The following is a 22,698-nucleotide window of genomic DNA, read 5'->3' on the forward strand; positions in this document are numbered from 1 at the left end:
ACACTAATTTTGATGTTACAGTGAGGCTTAAATTGAGTTCTGTTCTCTTACTATATTTACTGAAATGTCTGCCTTTATTCTGTATGAGTTACTTTACAGGTTTAACTCATCATTCTAAATATGCTTCTTAGTTCTATGTATCACATATATCACACCGAGTCGGAATTGACCACATATATTTCTGTTTCCTTAATTATGTTGCAGATGAATTTAACGCCAGCATTTCTAATCATTTTGCTCACCACAGATCATCCTTATACACTTCTAGGTGATGAACTTGCTTCATTTACCCCGTGCGCTATACTAGGACCGTTTTACTAATTGTCGCTGTCGTTATTCCGTCTCAAAGCAATGGAGAACGTCACTACAGTGAATGAGTTTATTTTGCTGGAACTGACCTCCATTCAGGAGCTGCAACCTATAATCTTTATGACCTTCTTGATTATATACATGATAGATCTGTTTGGAAATGCGTCCATATTAGTGATTGTCATCTCAGAGACAAGACTCTACTCCCCTATGTATTTTTTCCTGGGAAATCTTTCTTGTCTGGGTATCTGTTACTCTTCGGTGACACTGCCCATACTCATGGCAAACCTCCTCTCCACTCACAAGACCATATCCTTCCTCTGCTGCATCGCGCAGCTACACTTCTTCCACTTTCTGGGCTGCACAGAGTCCATCTTGCTGGCCATTATGGGCTTTGACCGATTTGTGGCCATCTGTTACCCACTTCGCTACACTGTCATCATGAACCCCCAGGGGTGTATTCTCTTGGCAGCTGTGGCCTGGATCACCAGCTTCTTCTATGCTCTGATGCATTCCGTCATGACAGCACACCTGAACTTTTGCCGCTCTCTGAAACTCAACTACTTCTTCTGCGACGTGAAGCCCCTCTTAGAGTTGGCTTGTGGTGACATACGGCTCAATCAGTGGCTCATTTTTATTGTCACTGCCGGCTTAGCTATGGCAACATGCTTCCTCACTCTCCTCTCCTACTTCTATATCATTGGCTTTCTTCTGTTCAAGAACCGGACCTGCCGTGGGCTCCACAAGGCTCTTTCCACTTGTGCCTCCCATTTCATGGTGGTATCTCTGTTTTATGGAACCGTGGGGCTCACCTACATTCCCCCTGCCTCTCCCACCTCTGTCACACAGGGGCGGTACGTGGCTGTCATACACACCACTGCCACTTCAGTGCTGAATCCACTGATATACACCCTTAGGAATAAGGAAGTGACGATGGCTTTGAGGAGAGTCTTTAGGAGAAAACTGAAGCTGTCTGCCTAGAGAAAACCATTGGCAACACTAGAAGAAATAAAAACTGCATGTTCAAAAGAAAAAATAGAAAGAAAATTGCATGTTCTTTTTATGACATTTATTTTCTCCTCTATAATAAACTGGATACATTTTTTTATAAGGTCATAGATTTTCATAGAGAAAATTTATTTTCTTAAAAGCTGCATTAAGTGGTGGCTATATTAAATTATTCAATTTAAGTGGTGGATATATTAGCTGCATTAAGCGGTGGATATATTAAATTCTTTATTGATCCAAGGGTAAAATAAGCCTAAAGATAAATATAAAATCACTTGTATTGCTCAATTGTACTATTTTTTAAATTTTATTTTTTATTGAAGTGTAGTTGATTTACAATGTTAGTTTCAGCTGTACAGCAAAGCGATTTAGCTGTGTGTATATATATATTTTGTGTATACATATATACATATATATATATTAGATTCTTTTCCATGATAGCTTATTACAAGAAATTGAATATAGTTCCCTGCGCTATACAAGAGGTCCTTGTTGTTTATCTATTTTATATTATAGTAGTCTGTTGATACGTTTATTGAATTCTGTTTTCCTTTGAGAAATTTGTACCATTTGCAGCTATGTTCTTCACATCTATGATTCCAATTACTCTTCATTTAGTCATTCATTTGCTTGAATATTTTCTTCAGCAAGCAGTGTTCAATTTGCAGAGGATAATACAGTGGAACAGATCCATGAATCCATGACATAAGGACATGGATCTTTTTCAGTTGAGAAGGTGGGCAATGAAAAGATCAACAAGTAAATGCATGTCTCTTCCAGAAGGTAAAACACACGGAATGTAAGGAATAATCAGCTGCCATGGTAGGCCCTCTTTTGTAAGGCTGGGTCAATGACAGCCTCTTTAAGAAATGACATTTGAGCAGAATGCTGTTGGAAATAGGGGGGTTAGCCATGTAGATATATGAGAATATAGCACTTTTTCACAGAAATGACAGCCAATGAAAGAGCACTGATATACAGTGTGCTGCTGCTGCTGCTTTTTTTTTTTTTTTGGTGGGGGTAGGTAATTAGGTCTACTTATTTTTAGAGGTACTGGGGGCTGAACCTAGGAACTTATGCACGCTAAGCATGTGCTCTACCATTTGAGTTATACCCTCCTCCCAAGTGTGCTTCTTGTGAGGAAAAGCATGATGTCCAGCGTTCCTGGAGCTCAGTGGGTGATGAACAGAGTGGCAGAAAACGAGAACAGAAAACTGGCTGTGGTCTTGTAATGGATGTCCTGTTGGTCATCTGAAGGTTTTCAGCACTTACTCTGGGTGATCAGCATAATATTGGGGCATTTGAGCAAAGAACTGACTTGATGTAACTTCTGTGGTAAAAGAATCACAGTATTGCTGTTACTGAGTCCAGACTTACTCTGCTCACCGCATGACAGGCCAATAAATTAGGAGACGAGGTGTTGGGGCATGGGATAATGACTTTATTTAGGAAGCTAGCACACCGAGAAGATGGGAGACTAATGTCCTAGAGAACCATCTTCCCCAAGTCAGAATTCAGGCTCCTTTTATACTAAGAAGGAGTGGGTGTGGCTGGTTGTTGCAAATTTTTAGGGTTGCAATGTTTGGTTCTTGTAGCTGTCCACGAAAGTCAGGTCATGGTGTTCCTGTAAACCTCCAGCAAGATAAAAGTTATTCAGCTCTCCCTGGGTCCCCAACCTGCCAGCCCACCTGCAGATTTTGGATTTACCAGCCTCCATAATCACATGAACCAATTTCTTAAATAAGTCTCTCTATAGATACACATCTTGATTCTATTCTCTGGAGATGCTAGACTGATACAGATTTTGGTATCCCTCATTCTGAGCATTAGGAATTCCTTTTCATGCTCCTTGAGCCAGAGAATTTCAGCAGGCGTCTCCTAGAGCTCTCTTGGACTGTGGACAGTATTAACCGTGTCATTTCTGTGCTTCTGACTGTGTTAAGCTCCAGCTGGGGGATACTGGAGGGAAAAAGTAGTAAACTCTGCCAATTTGATGATGACTTGAATTCTAGTATGCTTTCCCAAACCACCTGCTAATGTTTACTTTTCAGGTTGCTCAGATAGGTTCTTCTTGCATTCTGTTCAGGTTTTATGGCTACATTTATGGAAGAAACAGAGTGCGTTTATGCCATCATCTAGGAACTAGACCCTATGTTTTGAAATTTGATTGACAGTCAGTGAAACAAAATAGCCAGGGCTTATCTCTCCCAGGTTTAGTTTTCCATACTGTTTTCAACTCTGTCAGTATTGGAAGGGATTGACTATAACAGCAATTGCAGGTGTAGAAACAGCTGTGAGGTGGTGGAAGCACCACCAGATTGCAATCAGGGTACTTGAGTTTGAAGCTAGACATTACTGTTAAATACCAGTGCACTCTAAGTCAAGACTGTCATTTCTTAATTTCAATTTTTTTCTGTAAAATGAACATAATTTTTGAGAATGTAAATGCAAAGGTAAGTTTTGAAATAAATTACTGTAGAAAACAGCACTTTGTTGTTTGAATGGCAAAATGATGAGAACTAACATCTCTTGCATGCTGATATGTGACACTATTTAATGTGACAAGTATATATATATATATATTTTATTAGTATATATTAATCTATTAGATATTCACAACAGCCACTATATTTTTTTACAGATAAAAATTGAGCCACAGAATTGTTAACTAGCTTTCCTAAGTCACATATCTAACAACTTGGTGGGCCGTTGTTCAAACTCAAGCAATCTGATTCTAAAAGCTGTGTTCTTAACTGATGTATATAATACACTAAGAATTATTGTTTCTGTGGAATAAGTAAAAAAGAATGAGGAATTGGATCAGTTCATTTGGAATATTTCATTAGATTATTCTAGCTCATCACCACAAAACAAAGAATTTGAAATTTTGGAGTTTTAGTTCTGTATGTTAATATAGAGTAGGTAACTAGAGTAACTTTGGAGCCCTCTATGGTATTTTCTCCCCAAGACTCCAGATTATGGTGATTATGAATCTGTACTAAAGACACATGCTCACCAAAACCTGTACCAAGAAACAATCCATTCATTTCACACGGATCAAGCAGCAGCTGCTTAAAGCCATCATTTTGCAGGTTCCAAGCAATTAAAACTTGTCTCCTTAGAAATTAGCTGCTGTCAAGCAAGGTCTTGTTCTACTAAGGTCACTAGAGGGCTCATTAGAAAACTTACAGATAATTGGATTAAAATGTTTTCACAAAGTCAGTAAGTACATAATTGTTTAAGTGCCTCAAAACTATCTTCCCAGAAGAGCAAGATGATTTATCAGAGTCTGCACACTAAACATCTTCAAGGGTGTCTCCAGAGGTCCCAGCTCTGTTAGGCACTCGCTGGTGCTTCTATCTCAATTTTGCCTCTTGGTTTTAACAATTTCACAATTTAAGTTCTGGAAGAGGACCCTGGGGGCAGGCTGCTTAACAAAGAACATTGAGATAAACTTTCTTCAAAGTTTAAGCCCTCCTCAGGGAAAAAGAGATTGGTAACTGCACACAAAGCACCACTCAACTGTAAAGTAGAGTCATTATTATTGAAAAAAGGAAGGCACTTTAGGAAACCTTGAGGGTGTTTTATTTTCTCTAAGAGCCACTAACTCCAGAGTGAAGGAGAACTGGAGGCTTGTTAATATCAACTCTATCTATTCATGCAACCATTCATTCAATTCACTCATTCAGTTCACCATTCAATTACTCACACATTTCATTCAATTATTTATTCTAATATCCTGGATCATTGTTATAATGGCCTTCCACTTTCAAAGTTCTAGTTAAACCAAATTGGACAATAATTCAGGTCACATAACTGTTAAGAATGTTCCTCATCTTGTAACGTGGAAGCTTTTTTTCCCCACTTGATATTTATATTGCAGCATTTTCAATAATTTTCTTCAATTTTACAAGTAACCTCATGCTTTTCTACAGGATACTGCTATTCATGAATCATGGCATAGATTTTTCATATCTGAACACAATTCACTGTTGGGACTAGAGTCTTACGTGTGATATTTGTAAATTATTTTCATCTAGCCTTGAAAGCTATATGCATTATATATACTATATAATAATATATACAGATTACAAACATACATATATATAAATATATTATTGATATGTTTAATAAAATTGTATATTTGGAGTATTTCATTAGATTATTCTAGTTTGTGAAACATGTATTATCACACTTAAGAATCTACAGAAGTGGGATGCTGAGCCAAGGAAGAATAACTTTAGATAAGAACAGAACAGTGATAACAGTTCTGTGAAATATCCTCTCCTATGTCTTTAGCTGCATCTTTTCATTCTAAACTCATAATTAAGTTGCCTTGCTCTAGAGCTTCTTCGTGGTTACATTTGGATTAGTTAAATTAACCAACACTCTTCTTTCCCCTCAAATCTTCTGTCTTTTTGCATAATCAAATCTTGAAATGGTGTAAATAATTTTACCTTAAATTGTAAAGCACTTTTCATATATATCATCTCTCATATATATCATCTCATTTAATCTTCATGGTGACTCCTTCAGGCTCTAATAGCTTAATGAAAAAGTACTAGATTTAGAATTGGACTACTTGAGTGTTGAGAAGACTACACTTACCCATTATGTGACATTGCTCAATCAATTCATTCACTCACTCACACACTCACTCACTCACTCACTCACTCACTCAATAAATAAATAAATAAATAAATAAAACAAAGGAAACAAAGCTGTTTTCCCAGATAACTGACCTCTGGTTTTCTTTTTCAAACTCCTGGAGAAATAAATACAAATATCAATTCTTAATGGACTACAAATAATCTCTTATTTTGTTCGGTTTGATGTACAACATTTTCGTAATCAGTTATTCACAGGATCTCCTTACTCTTCTTTCTCCTTAACCCCAAGAATCAGTGACAGTCTCTTTGTCTTGAATGCTAATTAAACCAGAAACTAAACACTTTGGTGGGTAGTCACTTGGCACCTAGCCAGGAATATACAATTCTTGGACCAATTGAAAACAAAGCAGAGTTTATTTAATTCAACACTGTGTAGAATGAAATAACCGAAACTTGCCTTGATGTTACTACTAGAAGAGTGAAATCAACATTTTAATATTTTTTGGTGATTTTTATTTTCTTATTTTATTTTTTATTTTCATTTATTTATTTAATTGAAATATAGTCCTTTTACAATGTTGTGTTAATTTCTGGTGTGTAATTGTCCTCTGGATGGGATGAGTCATTCTGATTTGCAGCACAGTTTGAGACCAGATGTGGTCTTAAACAGATGTGGGCAGACTGAGCAAGGAAATTATCAGTGACAGACAGCACTGAGATATGTAATGAGAACATAATTCCTTCTCCACTGGATCTGCCTTAAAAAATTAAAGAAATTATCTTGCAAGAGCTGATTTCCTGGTAATCACACACAGGAATCACGAAGGAGTGGGCGTGGGAGTATGAACACAGTTGACTTTAACACACCTCAAAGGCTGCCTGTAGAGTCTGATTTCAGCTGATTGGCAGCCACTTTTAGGCAAGGCAAAAACAGGAGAAAGAGAAGGAGAAAATGGAAAGAAAAGCCACGTCTACTACTAAGTACCATTTATTGAATGACAACCGTGGGCAGGATCTCTTAATAAGCATTGTGCCAAGAATTTTACATGTTACTCTAATTTTTATAACAACATTGCCCATATATTATAGGAGAGATGACTTGGGATAAGATTTAAAGTAATTGCAAGAGCAAGTAATGAAAGAAAATTAAGAGAGATTCAAAGAAAAGAAACCCTTGTGCATTGTTGCTATTATTATTATTATTATGGAACAAGGAAGAATAAATAAATTTGAAAGAAAACATATCCAATATTTCATGGAATCTTCATTTTTCATAAAGTCTGATTATATAGAGCTTCATCTGGTATCTAACAGCTTTCTCTTTGAAATTTCATTTTATTTGACGTATCTTCACATTATCCTCAATTAAAGTCATTAATATTTATTGACCATTCACGTCTTGGCATTTGCCAAGAAGAGGAAGACAGAGCGATTGCCCTGAGGTGGCTTTAAATGTAGAAGGAAAACATTCAAATACCCAATATACAACTTCAGAAAGAGAATCTGAAGAGATATAAAGTGATCTACATTTCAGAGAAGAAATAAATCAAGTATTAATTCATTGTCCAGTGTTTTGGGCTTTGTGGGGTGGAAATAACCAAGAGTTCTCCCCTCATTAATATGCATCATTATACGAGGGCTGATGGATCACGTAGTAACAAGGCTCTCATATTCCTTAGTTTTTCCCTCCATCTGTGAGTTCTATGCAGCAACTGGGAAAAAACTGCTGAGTGAGACAATTTCTTTGTGATTTATTTTAAATTATGTGAAATCTCACTAAAGTTTTTTTGTGTGTATCTCATTGATTCAGGTTCTTAGTAATGGTAACTGGGAGAATTCTAAATCTCTAAATCAACACCCCCTCCCTATTTCTCATCAGTCTGAGAGGCTTTTGTTAGTCATTTTAATGGCCTCTCTCATTCACTTTATTTTTTTGTTCTCAAATGTTCATCCTTCCTGTTGACAGTTCAGATTTATTCTCTCTCCCTCAGGTCTCTTTCATGAAGAATTAACTTGACCTTTGCGATCCTCCCCCCGCCCCCGCCTTCCCCGGCCCTTTCTACATTCTATTGTCAGACAGGGGTCAGTACTTTTAGATTTACAAGAAAAATCGATATTTAATTTAAAATGTTAAACTTGTTTTGGTTGCCAAATTTAAAAGGCTTTTCCCTCTTACCTCGTGAATGTGAATGGTAATCTTTCTAAAACATCCCCAACTTAATACATTTTTATTAAAGCCCCACACCGCTATTAGGAAACAGGAAGAATTCAAGAGTAAGGCAATGCTTTCAACACATTTTCTCTCTTTTTGTGTCTTGTTTTGCGACTTCTTTTTCCTTAAACTGATAAAATAATAAACCACATTATTATCCATACTTAATTTTGACTTTGGTACATTAAATATTTTAGTCTGTCAAATTTATATAGGTAGTGATCAACAGACTGGGAAATTAAAAAAGGAACAATTTTGAGCATTCATTTTCATGAGGCAGACACCGTGCTAGTTTATCATAAAATATGTTTCATTTAATCCACATGGGATTAAAAAAAAAAAAACTTCTATGGCTTAAGCATTTTAATCTCTATTTAAAAAAAATTATTTTTTGTGGTTTTTTTGTGGGGAGGTAATTAGGCTTATTTATTTTTAGAGGAGGTGCTGGGGATTGAACCCAGACCCTTCTGTGTAGGCATGTACCCAATCGCTGCGCTATACCCTGTCCCGTTAATCTCTATTTGTTTAATCGCTATTTTTAAAAGAAAAAATAAGATTCAGAATAACAGAACTGAGTCTGAGTACCAAGCCTTTTCTTTTGCAATTCATACCTCTGTCTTATATCTAAAAATCTGTAAGTATTTGTGAAAGACATAAAGAAACATTGGGAAAATAGTCAAAATTACACTGAACGTTTATCTAGCCAAGGCTTTCTCTTTCACGGTGATATCAGAGTCTATCTGAAGAAGCATGTTACAGTATAATTACTTTGCTGAATATTTATATAAACTTATAAAATATTGATCATTCCCAATTTACTGGTTTTCCTTAAATTGCTCATTTTGTCATACATTTATATGAATTGAATATATGTTATTAAATCTGCTCATTTTCTGGGAAGTAAATATCCTTCCTTGTTAGAATTAACAGTCTTGCTTTTTCAAACTCAATTTAAAGAACATAACTTTCTGTCGGTTTCCATAGAATATTTTTCTCTTTCTCATTCAAGATCGGAAAACTTACTACAGCTGCTCTTTGTGTGTGGGTAGTCATCAAAGCTGATCACAAAATTCTGACCTTTCTCATCTATGATGACATCTTTTTAAACATGTTGTTTCCCTTGAAAATCCAGGGATTTTTTATTGGTGATGGTTTTTTCCTTTTTCTTTTCTTCATTTATTTTCCTTCCTTTTCCTTCCTTCCTTCCTTCTTTCCTTCCTTTTCCTTTCTTTCTTTCTTTTGTAATGGGCACCTGAACTGAATGATAAAAGTATTTTATCTTTTCTACCTCTCTGTCACCTGGGACTTGGAGCTTCTGAAGTTTTCACGCAGGGGGAGTGGTTTGGTAAACGGTAGGGTTTTGTTGTCCCTAGCTCAGTGGTAGAGGTATAAATCACCTGGAGAAGCTTGTTAAAATGTATGTACCTAAGTTCTACACTTAGTAGTTCTGATTCGGAAGGTCTGAGGTGACATCCATGAATCTGATGCCTAATACACTCTCAGATGTTGCTGCTGCTGTTCATCTGAGTACCACACGTGGAGAACCACTGTGATAGCTGTGTCATGTATTTCAGAAAGGCAAACAGGATTTTATACATTAAAAAAAATGAATCTCTAATGTCAGGTCTCCTGGAAAGCTAGAAGCCAGTGTTTATGGTTATTTTTCATGTTAGAAACTGAGGCCTATGCATTGCATTTCAGATTTAGAATAGCTACTTTAGTCTTCCATTATCATCTCTACTAAACATAAAACCATCTACTTACTAGAAGATCCGAAAACAAATTTAATAACAGTACCTGAGAATATCATAAAGAGGCCTAGTCCATTAAAATTTTTTATTTAAAGCTTTGCAACTACTTTATAAGTACTTAGAAATGAATGTAAGCCTACAATGCTGTTTTGTGATTTCTGAATTCTCTTACCATCTTTTACACAGATTATTAATATTTTCAGTAATAATCACATGACTATAAATTTATAGAATTTGTATTGCAAAGATTTCCTCTGAGGCTTTCTGGAGATATATTTACCAAATTTTAAAGGCTACATAGCATTTTGCTCAAATTACTTTTCATTTAATAATTTAAAACTTCCCCCCAAAATAAAGTCAAGTACCAGATGGTTTCAATGGTGAATTCTACCAAAAATCTAAAGAAGAATTAATATTCTTTTCAAACTTTTCCAAAAAATAGAAGGCAAGGGAGCATTTCCAAACTCATTTTATGAGATCAAATATACTCAGATACAAAGCCAAGAAGTACACTACAAGAAAAGTAAGTTACAGACAACATCCCTGATTAATATAATGCAAAGTCCTCAAAATAATATTAGAAACAAAATTCAATAGCAAATTAAAAGGAATATACAGGATGATCAAGTGGGATCCATGGGGTGCTTGGATGTTTCAACATAAGCAAATTAATAAATGTGATACACCATGTATATAAAATAAAGGATAAAAAATCATATGATCATCTCAATAGGTGCAGAAAAATCATTTAACAGAATTAACATACTCTCATGATAAAAACTCTCAACAGATTAGGTAGAGAAGGAACATACCTCACCATGATAAAGGTCATTTATGACAAGACATGCTAACATATGCAATGGTGAAAAGCTGAGTGCTTCCCTCAAGAACAGAAGAAAGATAAGGGGGTTCACTCTCATCACTTCTTTCAATATAGTGCTGGAAGTCCAGGCTGGAGCAATTGGGAAAAAGAAATAAAAGGACTCCAAGTTGGAGAGGAAAAAGTAAAACCGTCATTATTTGCAGATGACATGATATCAACATAGAAAACTCCAAGGAAGCTATCAGAAAACTATTAGAATTAGTAAACAAATTCAGTAAAGTTGTAGGGTGCAAAATCCTTTGTGACTCCTACATATCTAACAAATTTAAAAAACTCACATCAAAGCAGGTAGGAGAGACTGAGACACAATTTCACAATAAACCCACTCCAGCATGATAACCCATTTTTGAGAGAAAACTCAGAACCCGGAGCCTCTTCCTGAGGAGCCAAGAGTTTGAACTCAATATCAAGCACCACAACTTTTAAGACCTGCATCTGAGAAACAAGCCCACTAAACATTTAGCTTTGAAAAACAATGGGGCACCAGAACAGATGACTTCTCTGCTGAATTTTAGCAAACATTTAAAAAAGAATTAACACTAATCCTTCTCAAACTCTTCCAAAAAATTAAAGAGGAAAGAACACTCCCAACTCATTTTATGAGACCAGCATTATTCTGATAATATAAACCATAAAAGAACACTACTAGAATAGAAAATACAGGTCAATATTCCTAATAAACATAGTTGCAAATATCCTCAATAAATACTAGCAAACCAAATTAAACAGCACATGAACCAGCTCATTCACCACGATCAAGTGGACTTTGTACCTGGGGTGCACGGATGGTTCAACATATGAAACCCAATCAATGTGATACATCATATTAGAGCAAAGACAGGTGTTCGCAGTAAGTCACCTTATTAGCATTAACTATCTGATCAAACTGGTACAATGTGGTCCAAGGCCTCAGGAATTAAAAACAACAACAAACAATTCTTATCAGGCAGACTATTCCAGGAGATGAGCATTCATCTCCCAAGAGCCCGCCAAAGCTGAACACAGACCTGTTTTTGAAATGTGCTGGGTTTGATCAGTACCAGCCTTCTAGGTTAACCTTTTTATAAACAGTGGTTATTTAACTTAATCTGATATGCCAAAATGCCCAAAGTTTATTAAAATTGCAGAAAAGAAATGTGAAACTATTATTCATAGAATGATACCTTAATTTTTATTTTAAATATCAGATTGTCAGTAGGAAAGTGACAATGCAAAATATTGAGGATATATCACTGAAAACCATGCAGTGGGTCGGGGGAAGGATATAGCTCAGTGGTACAGCATGTGCTTAGCATGCATGAGGTCCTGGGTTCAATCCCCAGTATCTCCATTAAAACAAAAATAAATTTAAAAACCTAATTACCCCCCCCAAAATTAAAAATTAAAAAAGGAGAAAGAAAGAAAACCAAGCAGTGGTGAGAATGAGGGGGCTAGATATAAACATTACAACATACTGGCTCCTAAAATCACTGTATGAGTGAAAATAAAAAGGTAAGAAATGGAAAATAATTATAATACAATACTACTTATACAAAATAATAACAAATGAACCCAAAACAACAATACTACATCAAATAAGACCCCCAAAAGACTTGCAGACAAATATTTATAAAAGTTTTATTTAAAATACCCCAAACTGCAAACAGCAAAATTGTTCATAAATCTCTGAATGAATAAATGAAATGTAGCAGCACATCTATTTAGTGGAATACAACTCAGCAATAAAAGAAAACTCAACTACATGGATAAGTCTCAAAACCACTATGCTCAGCAAAAGAAGCTCGACATCAAAGTATGTATATGATTTCATTTATGCAAAATTCTAAAAAAGGCAAACAAATATTTGATGACAAAAATATCAGTGGTTTCTTGGGGGCAGAAGCCAGGGGAAGAAAGGACTACAAGACACACAAGAATCTTTCTGAGATAATGGAAATATTCTGTATCTTGATTGTGGGTGGTAGTTTAATGACTATATACAATTATCAATATTCACTGATTTATACACTCTAAATGGATACAATAAAGCTTATATAAATTTTACCCAGAATAAAGCTGGTGAAAATGTAAAAGACAAAACAACAACAACAACAACAACCCCCCCACACACACCTGTATTGTATGCAAAATAGAAGAGTGTGGGAATCAGTTATGAGTCTGTCCCAGTGCACCAGTCTAAGGTAATATTGCCTGGACCAAAGAAATGGCAGTAGAGATGAAAAATTTAATCAACAGTACTTTGGTGGGATATCGGGGTTTGAGTGAAAGGGAGTATTCATTGATCTAAGGAGAACAACTAGGTGGACAGAAGTTGTTTACTGAGATGAAAAAATTGGGAATGAACAAAAAAATGAATACATGAACAGAGAGTGAATTGAAGAAACTGCCAGTGATGACCTGATTATCGATGGGGGCGGCCTCTTAAGGTTAACCTCATCTTAAAGTCAATAACCTTAATATCCATTATCTGCAAATATTTTCCTTCCTGTTGATTGGCAATCTCTTTCTTGGGTGGCTTACCTTGCTTGAATGGACACATTCTTTGCAAATAGCACATTCTCTTGATCTGAGAGTATTGGTGAGGTTTTCAGGAATATTTTCGCTCTTCAATCTAGCTCGAAATTATCTCACTCAAAGAAACAAAAAATTATATAATGTTAATTATCTTTATTTAGTGCCATTTCTTCTCTTTCCCCTAAGAATTTTAAAATTCTCTCTGTGAGAGAAAAACACTCCATGAAATTAAGTTTTAGTATTAATGCATTTCAGGGAAGTTTCTCTGTTTTAGAGGCGATAAAGACCAATGGACACTGAAGGAGGTTCAATGATATACTGAACACATACAGCAGATGGGACAATAAAGAAGTAATTCGATTACTGGGCATGTTGCCTAAGAATTAATCATACACATGTACAAATATGTACATAGAGTAAGATGTACATTCATCAAAGTATTGTTTAGAATAATGACAATAAAAAGAGAAACATCTTAAACAGGAGATAACTTAATGGCTGTGATTTTAATCATAGCTATTGAAATGATTTTACCTATTGATCTAGAAACATGCTTTTAACATTGTTTCACACCAAAAGAGTTTATCGATCATTATATACTGTGACATTGCAATACAGTATAATATCTACACATACATACACATACATTTAAAAGAATCTAGAGGCAGAGTCACAAATAGTACACTATCAGTTCCAATGGATTTATGGTTTAGTTTTAAATTTTCTTTATCTCCATTTTGGAATTTTTTAAATCAACAATGTACAATCTCTTTAAAATAATACATAATTTAAAAAAAATGTGCATATAAGGAAAGAGAAACAGTTGTTGACCAAGCTTCAGGGCTGTAAAACAGGGCACTAACAGAGTTTTTGTCATCAATTCCAGCTTCATACTGGAAGAGAAGAAATGTATAACCTTTAAAAACAAGCAAAAAAATCTCTGTGTGTATGCATGTGCATATATTATAGACAGAACCATTAATCCAAAATAGCATTTAAATAATATCCCCCATTACTCAGCAATTGCTCGTTCTGTTAATAGAACATGTACTTTGATTTACTTCAAAATTGGGGAACTGGTAGAATATTTTCCCCTTGTGAATTATGAGTCCTTGAAAAAAGTTACATTCCCTCAACAGGAGTCAGATCTTGAGAGTCACAGAATCTGTGACTCTTATACACATAGATTTGAGCTTTTCACTCAGTTTTGTTCTGTTTCATGGACCCAGGAGGCATCCCCTGCCTAACCGTAAAAATCACGTCAAGCTCTTCTGTGGATCAGAAGAGAAAATGAACTAATAGAAACATATTCAGTAAGGGAAAAGCAGGTGTCTGATGGCTATCTTATTAGTGAATTATAGTAGAATATGCTAATTTTTATAGATGATACATATACACACACACTGGGAAACAAAGCATTTGCAATGAGCAGAGGCAAATAAGTGAGCTTGGCATCAGACAAATGTTAGTTTAAATCATGTATTTACTACTTTTTGTTTGAGAAATCTCAGGAGAATTAATCTCTCCTAAATTTAGTGTCCTAATTGATAGATTGAGGGCAAAGTGGCATAGCTAGAAGAGTTGTGTGACAGAGTTAAAAGAAAAATGTGTGTAATGCACCTGACATTTATTACAGACTAAATAGCTGTGGGAAAGGCTATTATAATACATAAAAGGAAGGGAAAATTAACGGATACTTGATGTACATAAGAAACTTGCAGGCCTATTGGAAATCATATACATACACCATGAATAAAATATCTCATAAACACAATCAGCTAACCTGACAGCAGTTTGGAATTTATTTGTTAAAAGCCAACTTTAAATTATGGTGGTCAAGTCCCCAAATAATTACCTTTTCTCTTTTATTTAAAAAATTCCTGATAGATGCCTAAAAATAAAAATTGAATTGGTGGAAAGAAGACCAATATCCTTAGAAGCATAACATCTTAAATTTTGAAGAATTATGTTTTGAAAAGAATATAAAGAATAGAGAAGATGGAAGGGAGTTCTGGGAAGAAAGTAGATTTATCCTTCTTACAATCTGAAACATTACAGAAGTTTTTATTGGTATGGTTCTTCAGAGTTTGAAAATGGCTTTTAAATACATCTTTCTCTGAGCAAATTCTTCTTTTGACAGTACCTTCCTCAGAGCTGCCTTCATGGCTTCATTCCGTAAACTATAGATAACTGGATTGAGTGTTGGAGGTATCACAGTATAGAATATGGAGAAGGTGAGGTCCATAGCCGATTGGGAATCAGAAGGCGGCCCCAGAAACTCAAACCCTGCAGCTGAGAGGAAGAAGGTGACTACGAATAGGTGAGGTAGGCAGGTGGAGAAGACTTTGGTCCGGCCCTCAGTTGATGGGATTCTCAGCACTGCAGAGAAGATGCGAATGTAGGAAAGCACGATAGAGATCAAACAGATAAATGCTGTTGAGGTTGTGAATGCAGCCACTGCAATCTCATTAATGAAGTCATAAGAACAGGCTAGTTTCAGCATCTGAGGAACATCACAGAAGAATTGGTGAATGACTCTCTCCCCACAGAGAGGTATGGAGAAGTTAACAGCTGTGTGCATGAGCCCAGAGAGGCCCCCGGCAACCCACACAGCTATCATGGCATGCCTACAAACCCGGGGATCCATGATGGTCTCATATTGCAGTGGTTGACAGATGGCTACATACCGGTCATAAGACATCACCGTGAGGATGGCTACTTCTGACGAGGCCAGAGCTATGAAGAAGAAAACCTGAAGAATGCACTGACCAAGGGAAATGTAACCATTGTCCATAAGAGAATTTGCAATGGACTGGGGGACTGTGATGGAGATGAAACAGAGGTCCAAAAGAGAGAGGTGCTTCAAGAAGTAATACATGGGGGAATGGAGGCGATGGTCCAAGGTAGTTATGGCGATAATGAGGAGGTTGCCTGTCAAGGCCAGCAGGTATGTCACCAAAAACAGCAGTGCATGTAAAATCTGAAGTTTACGCTCCTCAGAGAACCCCAGGAGAAGGAATCCACTCATTGAGGTCAGGTTGGCCATGATCACTCTGAAGATGGCAAGGATGACTCTGTTTAGGAAGCCAAAGAACAGAAGGAAAAGGATGTATGATATTAATATATCTATATGTCAAGTAACTAAGTGTAGTCAGCATAGAGCTACTGAAAACAAGACAAATTTATCTCTATGGTAATTAGGTAATATTTAATAGAGAAAAAATCTTTAGCCATTATTCAAAAATAGAACTTCTAAATATGATCAACAGCTTCATGTAGGTTGAAATGAGTTATGAGAATTTTCTGGAGAGCTAATGAGCAGATAAAGTCTCGATGGTTGTTTAGTGTCCAGGAAAAAGGGAAGTTGTTATTCTTTGAAATAGATAACCGTGACAGGGAGATGGCTGGGAGAAGAGATGAGTTCTGATGGGAAAGCCCAGTCTGAGGTGTGCCAACCATAAAGTTGGATACGAGGATCTGGAGCTCAGAAGACCTATGGTCGTGCTTGAAACACCACCAGTTCAGTAATAGCGTGAAAAATCATGTTACAAAAACAGTTAACCTGGCTCCTTTAAATGGCACTTACAAGAATATTTTTGAGTTTAAAAAAAGGACAGAAAAGAGATTTGAGGACAGATATCATCAAATTTAAATAGATGTGCAGAAGGGCACCCAGTCAAAGAGACTGAGAAAGAATATTTGGAAGGAGAAAACCAGTAGGGAGTGACATCATAGAGCCAATGGAAGACAGATGTTGAAAAAGAAAAAAACTGTACAATAGAGTCATTTATTTAAGAAAGGTGATACCTCATCACAGTTTTGATTTGCATTTCTCTGATACTTAGTGATATTGAGCATTTTTTCATGTGCCTATTGATCATTTGTATTTCTTCCTTGGAGAATGGCTTGTTTAGGTCTTCTGCCATTTTTGGATTGGGTTTTTTTTTTTCTTATTATGTCATATGAGCTGCTTATATATTCTGGAGATCAAGCCTTTGTCAGTTTCATCGTTTGCAAAAATTTTCTCCCATTCCATAGGTTGTCGTTTTGTTTTCCTTATGGTTTCCTTTGCTGTGCAGAAGCTTGTAAGTTTAATTTAAGAAAGGCAATTTAAAATAACAATAAAAGTACATTGACTTTACTATTGTAAAGGTCATTTGTGGATTTGCTAGAGGCATTTGGGAGGACTAATAGGTACAGACGCATTTTTAAATATGGTTCAAAAAGCAAATGAGATGTGAAAGGAAACACAGAAATTATGAAGCATGGCTATAAATTTTGTTAAATATGGAGAAGTTTCACTCACCAGAATTGATCTTAGTCAGTAGAAGCCAGTCTCATTTAATCTTAAAATTGAGCATCTTTATTCTAGAATTGAGCTGGTGGCTCAGTCTTTGAAATTTTCACATTTAAGGAAAGGACTGAGACGCTTTCATATAAGACCAAACAGTGAGCATAGACCCAGGAATATTTTAACTTCCCACTAAGCCCATGACACCTGGAATGAAGCCAGTGCTGCCCAGGCACTAGGGAACAAGCCTGCTCAGCATGGCTGGTGTTCCAGGTAGACACTGTGAGTTCAAGCGTGGGATTTCATGGACCTCTCCCTCAAGGATTGCCTCGGTGAAAAGTAGATAATTACCATCTGGGTTTAAAGGAATCTTACAGTCTATGCATTCCAGGGAGAGAAAAATGTATATTGTATACAATTTATTTTCCAAAAGTTCTGACTTAGTTTCTCTAGTAAAAATTAACAATTTCAACTTTACTGATCACCAGTAAAATCATGCATGCTTGTATGGACCTCATGTCAAAAAGGGAATGTTTAGTAATTCTTACATAAACATATAAAACTACAGAATCAAAGGATCTTAGAGTTTAAACAAGACTTAGAGGTCACTGAGTCCAAGCTTCATCCAAACATTATATCTTTTCTAAAATAACTCTGAACCTGATAATCCAGTAGCCATTTTAACAATTCCATAGATGGGTAATTTTCCTCCAAAGATGAATGTGTTTCATTTTCAAAAACCAATGACTACAGGAAAGGCATTTTTTTTATTGTGGTAATAACCTTTATATAAGATCTACCTTCTTAACGATGAAATAAATTTAAAAAATTTTAATCTTATATCTACTCCTAAATGTCAAAAATTCATTGTAAGTTATATTCCATTGACAACATTTAAAAATAGCTCTAAGTTCCCCTGTTTTTATATTTAATAAAAATATTTTCATATCTTTAAGGTTAAGAAGTTGAATGCTAAAAATTGCAAACTCAGTTTTGATTCCCAGTGACTATCACAGTGCTGCATGAGTATTTGCAATAAGAATCACACTTCATGTTTTAGACATAATACTATTTCACACTTAATAGACGTAAGTATAGTGTCAACATAACTTTTATACACACTGGGAAACCAAAAAACTTGTGTAACTTGCTTTATTGCAATAATCACTTTGCTGCAGTGATCTGGAACTGAATCCACAATATCTCAGAGGTATGCCTGTATTTAGATCCTCTGCCCATTTTAAAATCAAATCATTTGTTTTTTTGCTTAAGTTGTATGAGTTCTTTACATATTTTAGATATTAATCCATTATCAGATATATGATTTGCAAATATTTTCCTCTTTTTGTTAAGCTGTTTTGTCACTTTGTTGATGGTTTCCTTTGCTGTGCAGAAGCTTTTTGGTTTGATGTAGTCTCACTTGTTTATTTTTGCTTTTGTTGCCTTTGCTTTAGGAGTCAGATCCAAAAAATCATCTCCAAGATTGATTGAAAGAACTTACCACTTATGTTTTCTTCTAGGCATTTTGTGGTTGCAGGTCTTACATTCAAGTCTTTAATCCATTTTGAGTTAATTTTTGTGTATGATGTAAGATAGTGGTCCAGTTTTATTCTTTTGTATGTAGCTATCCAGTCCTTTGGTTCTTTTTTATAATTCATGTTTCCTTATTTATATTTCTTACCTGGCGAGACATTATTACTATATCTTTTTATTCTTTAAACATAATTTTTTTCCCTTTAAACATATGTATAATAGATACTTTGAAGTCTTTCTCTGCTGAATCCAAAATTGGGGTTCCCTAACAGGTAATTTCCTGTTACCTGCCTTTCTTTTCCTGTGCATGGGTCATATCTTTTTTTGTGTAAGCACGTATCTTTGTTGTTGAATCCTGAGTGCTTTAACTAAAATGTTGCAGCAACTCTTGATACTGATTCTACTCACCTTCTCTGTCTTGTTAGTTGTTTGCTTGTTTTTTTGTTAATGATTTGGCTGAATCAATTTAATGAAATTTATTTTCCCTACAGTGTGAAGACTTTGATGTTCCTAATAATTTTTTTCTCCTTTTTATCTTGAAGTTTGGCTTTCTAGGGACCACATCTGAGTCATCATCATGTAAATGGTTAGCCATCATGATGGCTAATTTTATGTGCCCTGATAATTGATTAAGCATTATTCCCGGTGTACCTTCTAGGGTGTTTCCAGATGAGATTAACATTTAAATTGGGTTATTTAAAAAATTGCATTGGGTGGTGCCCTCGTCTTTGGGCTTCTATACAAAATACCATAGACTGGATGGCTTATAAATAACAGAAATGTATCTACCACAGTTCTGGAGACTGGCAAGTCCAAGATCAAGGCACCAGCAGATCTGATGTTTGGTGAGGGCTTCATGGTTTGTAGACAGCCATGTTTTCACTCTGTCCTCACATGGCAGAAGGGGTGAGGGCTCCAACCTCATGACACAGTCAGCTCCCAAAGGCCCCTCATACATGTAGTGTCAAATGGGGATAAAGTTTCAGCTTAGGAATTTTCAGAGGACACAAATATTCAAGCTATAGCAGTGGTTAATCTAAAATAATAGTAAAAAACTGTGAGAGTGGGAAATCGTGATTCATTCTGACATTACTGGGAATTTTCTAGTGCTCCTCTAATAATAGACACTAAACTTTATTGAATGTGCTTCCCTTCTATATCACAAAACATTTTCCTATTTAATGATTTACTGATATTTGCAAAATTTACTAACATATTTAATAAATCTACTGATTTTAGTAATACTTTCAAGAATATTAAAAAGATTTCTTCATTAACCATGTTTTCAACATTGCACTATATTGATTTGTGTGCTTGACAGTACATGTACTGTACAGTCATTTCATTATGTATTTATACTTATAAACTTCTAAAATATCAGGCATCCTTCATGTAAAAATATTAATTGCATTTATGAAATTAAAAATTCAGGTTTTTTTTGTTTTGTTTAAGTCTCAGGGTGTTGCTCTGATATATCTCTAATATTGAAGGTGAATCAAAATATACCCCTGGGGTTTGGGGGCATACTTGGAACAACCTCCCACGTCAGCACTAAATTTCTTTAAGGGCCCATGTTTTTGTTTAAAAATGTATGCAACTTCCACAGCATATTATAATTCATGCCAGTTTCAATGCAAAATAGTAGTTTCAGTGTTTCTTTATTTACATTTTATCTAGACCTTTTCTAAAAAAATTTGGGGGGATGGTAAATAGGATGATGATGATGATGATGATGATGATGATGATGATTAATGGAGGTACTGGGGATTGACCGTCATGCGCCCTAAGCATACACTCTACCACTGAGCTATATCCTCCCCCTTATCTAGACCTTTAAGCAAAATTAACAAGCCCAAGAAAGTGTATCATTTTTATTTAGTGACCTCAGATACCCTTTGGGAAGTACAACACACAACCTCTGAGAAGACACTGCTTTAATAGAGTGAAAAAATGAATACTATAAAATTTTTTCCCTTAATACATATTAGGATACATAGGATATTGGTATGAGGTCACATGGAAAAATGAATCATGACTTATGAGAAATACTGTGATCCAAAAAATTTCTAATGTTTATATCCTTTTCCAGATTGCATTAGAACTGAGACAGATTCTCTTTCCCTTTTCAAACAAGAACCTTCATTTTTCTAAAAGTTTTTTCCTCATGTTCTAGCTTCATCTGTCTCACAACTGGGCTAGAAAGTGGGAAGTGCTCACTGCACTTAATTGGCAGACAGTAGATCTTTGCGCTGTTCCTTTTAGGTGGAGGAGAGGAGAGAAAAAAGGGAAAAAGAAGCAGCTCCAGACCTATTTGTGTTTGGTGCATTAACTAAACATTTATCGTGTGAAGAGCCTGAAAGAGAAATCTGCAGAAGTGTGGGAAATTACAAATATAAATATTACACGGGCTTGGGAAGGACTTATTTTGAAAGGCAATGCACTTGATGAAGTGTTCAAATGTGACCCATCTGAGGGGAGGGCACCTCATGTGGTTGGGGTCAACCAGTGTTGTAAAAAAAATTTTTTTTTAATGCAATTGAATATGCTGTGTTGGAAAACACCAGGATTCATGCTGATATGTGGGGAGAAAAGAGAAGTTCATATAAAATATTCCATGATATGTGGTGATATCAATTTACTAGAATATTTTATCTTGGTGGGGGGAGATTTTATGTATATTTGACATTACTTCCTATCTTTAATATTTATAATTCTAAATTTTTATGATTTGTGGCAGTGTTGAACTCACATAGATCATTAATGATCCCAGTCTTACTAATTTAATTCAGACCTCAGAATTTATACCATCCAGTGTATTTATGCTCCAAAATTTAGGAACCTGATGAAACACACTAATGGATTAAAAAATTCATGTTTATCAAGACCTTAGAGAATATCTTATTAAGGGACTGTGATCCAATACTTTGAAATAACTAGAGAGAACTGAAATAAATAAAAAAAAAGATTAAATGCACTTATAGATAGCTTGTGCTTTGGAAAGGATAATTTTATAAAGAAAGCTTGGGGTTGTGTGTTATAAAGAAGAGAATGACAGAAAGTGTACTGATGCCTTAGAGTAAGTGCTGTGTTCATGATCTTATAAATCATCAAATAGAAAATGATGTAGAGCTCTACAAATTTAGAATTAAAATTTTATTATTTAGATTTGCTTTATGGGACTCAAATCTACAATGTTAAATATTAAATTCAGTGTTCTATGAGAAAGATAATTTCATACACCTTTGAATTAAGGCAAGTGTTAATCTCCCTATTCCATTTGGTGGCAAAGAAACTATAGTCAAAAATAATAAATGGTTTTCCCCAAAAGGTACAGAGCTTTTTCATCACTCTGTTGATGGGGCTACATATACTCATTAATGAAGAATGAGATTTGATTTGCATTTCAGGCAATGATGCTGAGTTTTTGCTGAACTCACTCTATTTCCTTTAGGCATCTTTGACTACTATGTATTTGAGAGGCAATTTATAGCCGAAGCTATAAAACATTTTTTTAAATAAAGCTAGTAGGTCAACCAAGGCTTTGAATTCAACATGATATTCTTATAACCCTCACATTGAAATAGGCC

The 22,698-nt window shown here is 35.4% G+C and overlaps 2 protein-coding genes across 2 annotated transcripts; one reads left to right on the forward strand and one right to left on the reverse strand.

Annotated features, from left to right (window-relative positions):
* The first annotated feature begins 351 nt into the window (after positions 1 to 351).
* LOC102539790 (olfactory receptor 12D3-like) lies at positions 352 to 1,306 on the forward strand. Its single transcript, XM_006215394.3, has one exon. It carries the CDS (start codon positions 352 to 354, stop codon positions 1,288 to 1,290), a length of 939 nt encoding a protein of 312 aa, XP_006215456.1. The 3' UTR covers positions 1,291 to 1,306.
* Positions 1,307 to 15,292: 13,986 nt separating this feature from the next.
* OR14J1 (olfactory receptor family 14 subfamily J member 1) lies at positions 15,293 to 16,391 on the reverse strand. The gene has a single exon (XM_006215269.3). It carries the CDS (start codon positions 16,331 to 16,333, stop codon positions 15,368 to 15,370), a length of 966 nt encoding a protein of 321 aa, XP_006215331.1. The 5' UTR covers positions 16,334 to 16,391; the 3' UTR covers positions 15,293 to 15,367.
* Positions 16,392 to 22,698: the final 6,307 nt, after the last annotated feature.

The sequence above is a fragment of the Vicugna pacos genome, chromosome 20, assembly GCF_048564905.1.
Source record: "Vicugna pacos chromosome 20, VicPac4, whole genome shotgun sequence".
NCBI classification, from domain to species: Eukaryota; Metazoa; Chordata; class Mammalia; order Artiodactyla; family Camelidae; genus Vicugna; species Vicugna pacos.

What these genes read in the sequence shown, in the direction of transcription:
- OR14J1 (XM_006215269.3), bottom strand. Translation starts at nt 16,333, where the DNA reads ATGGCCAACCTGACCTCAATGAGTGGATTCCTTCTCCTGGGGTTCTCT.
- LOC102539790 (XM_006215394.3), top strand. Translation starts at nt 352, where the DNA reads ATGGAGAACGTCACTACAGTGAATGAGTTTATTTTGCTGGAACTGACC.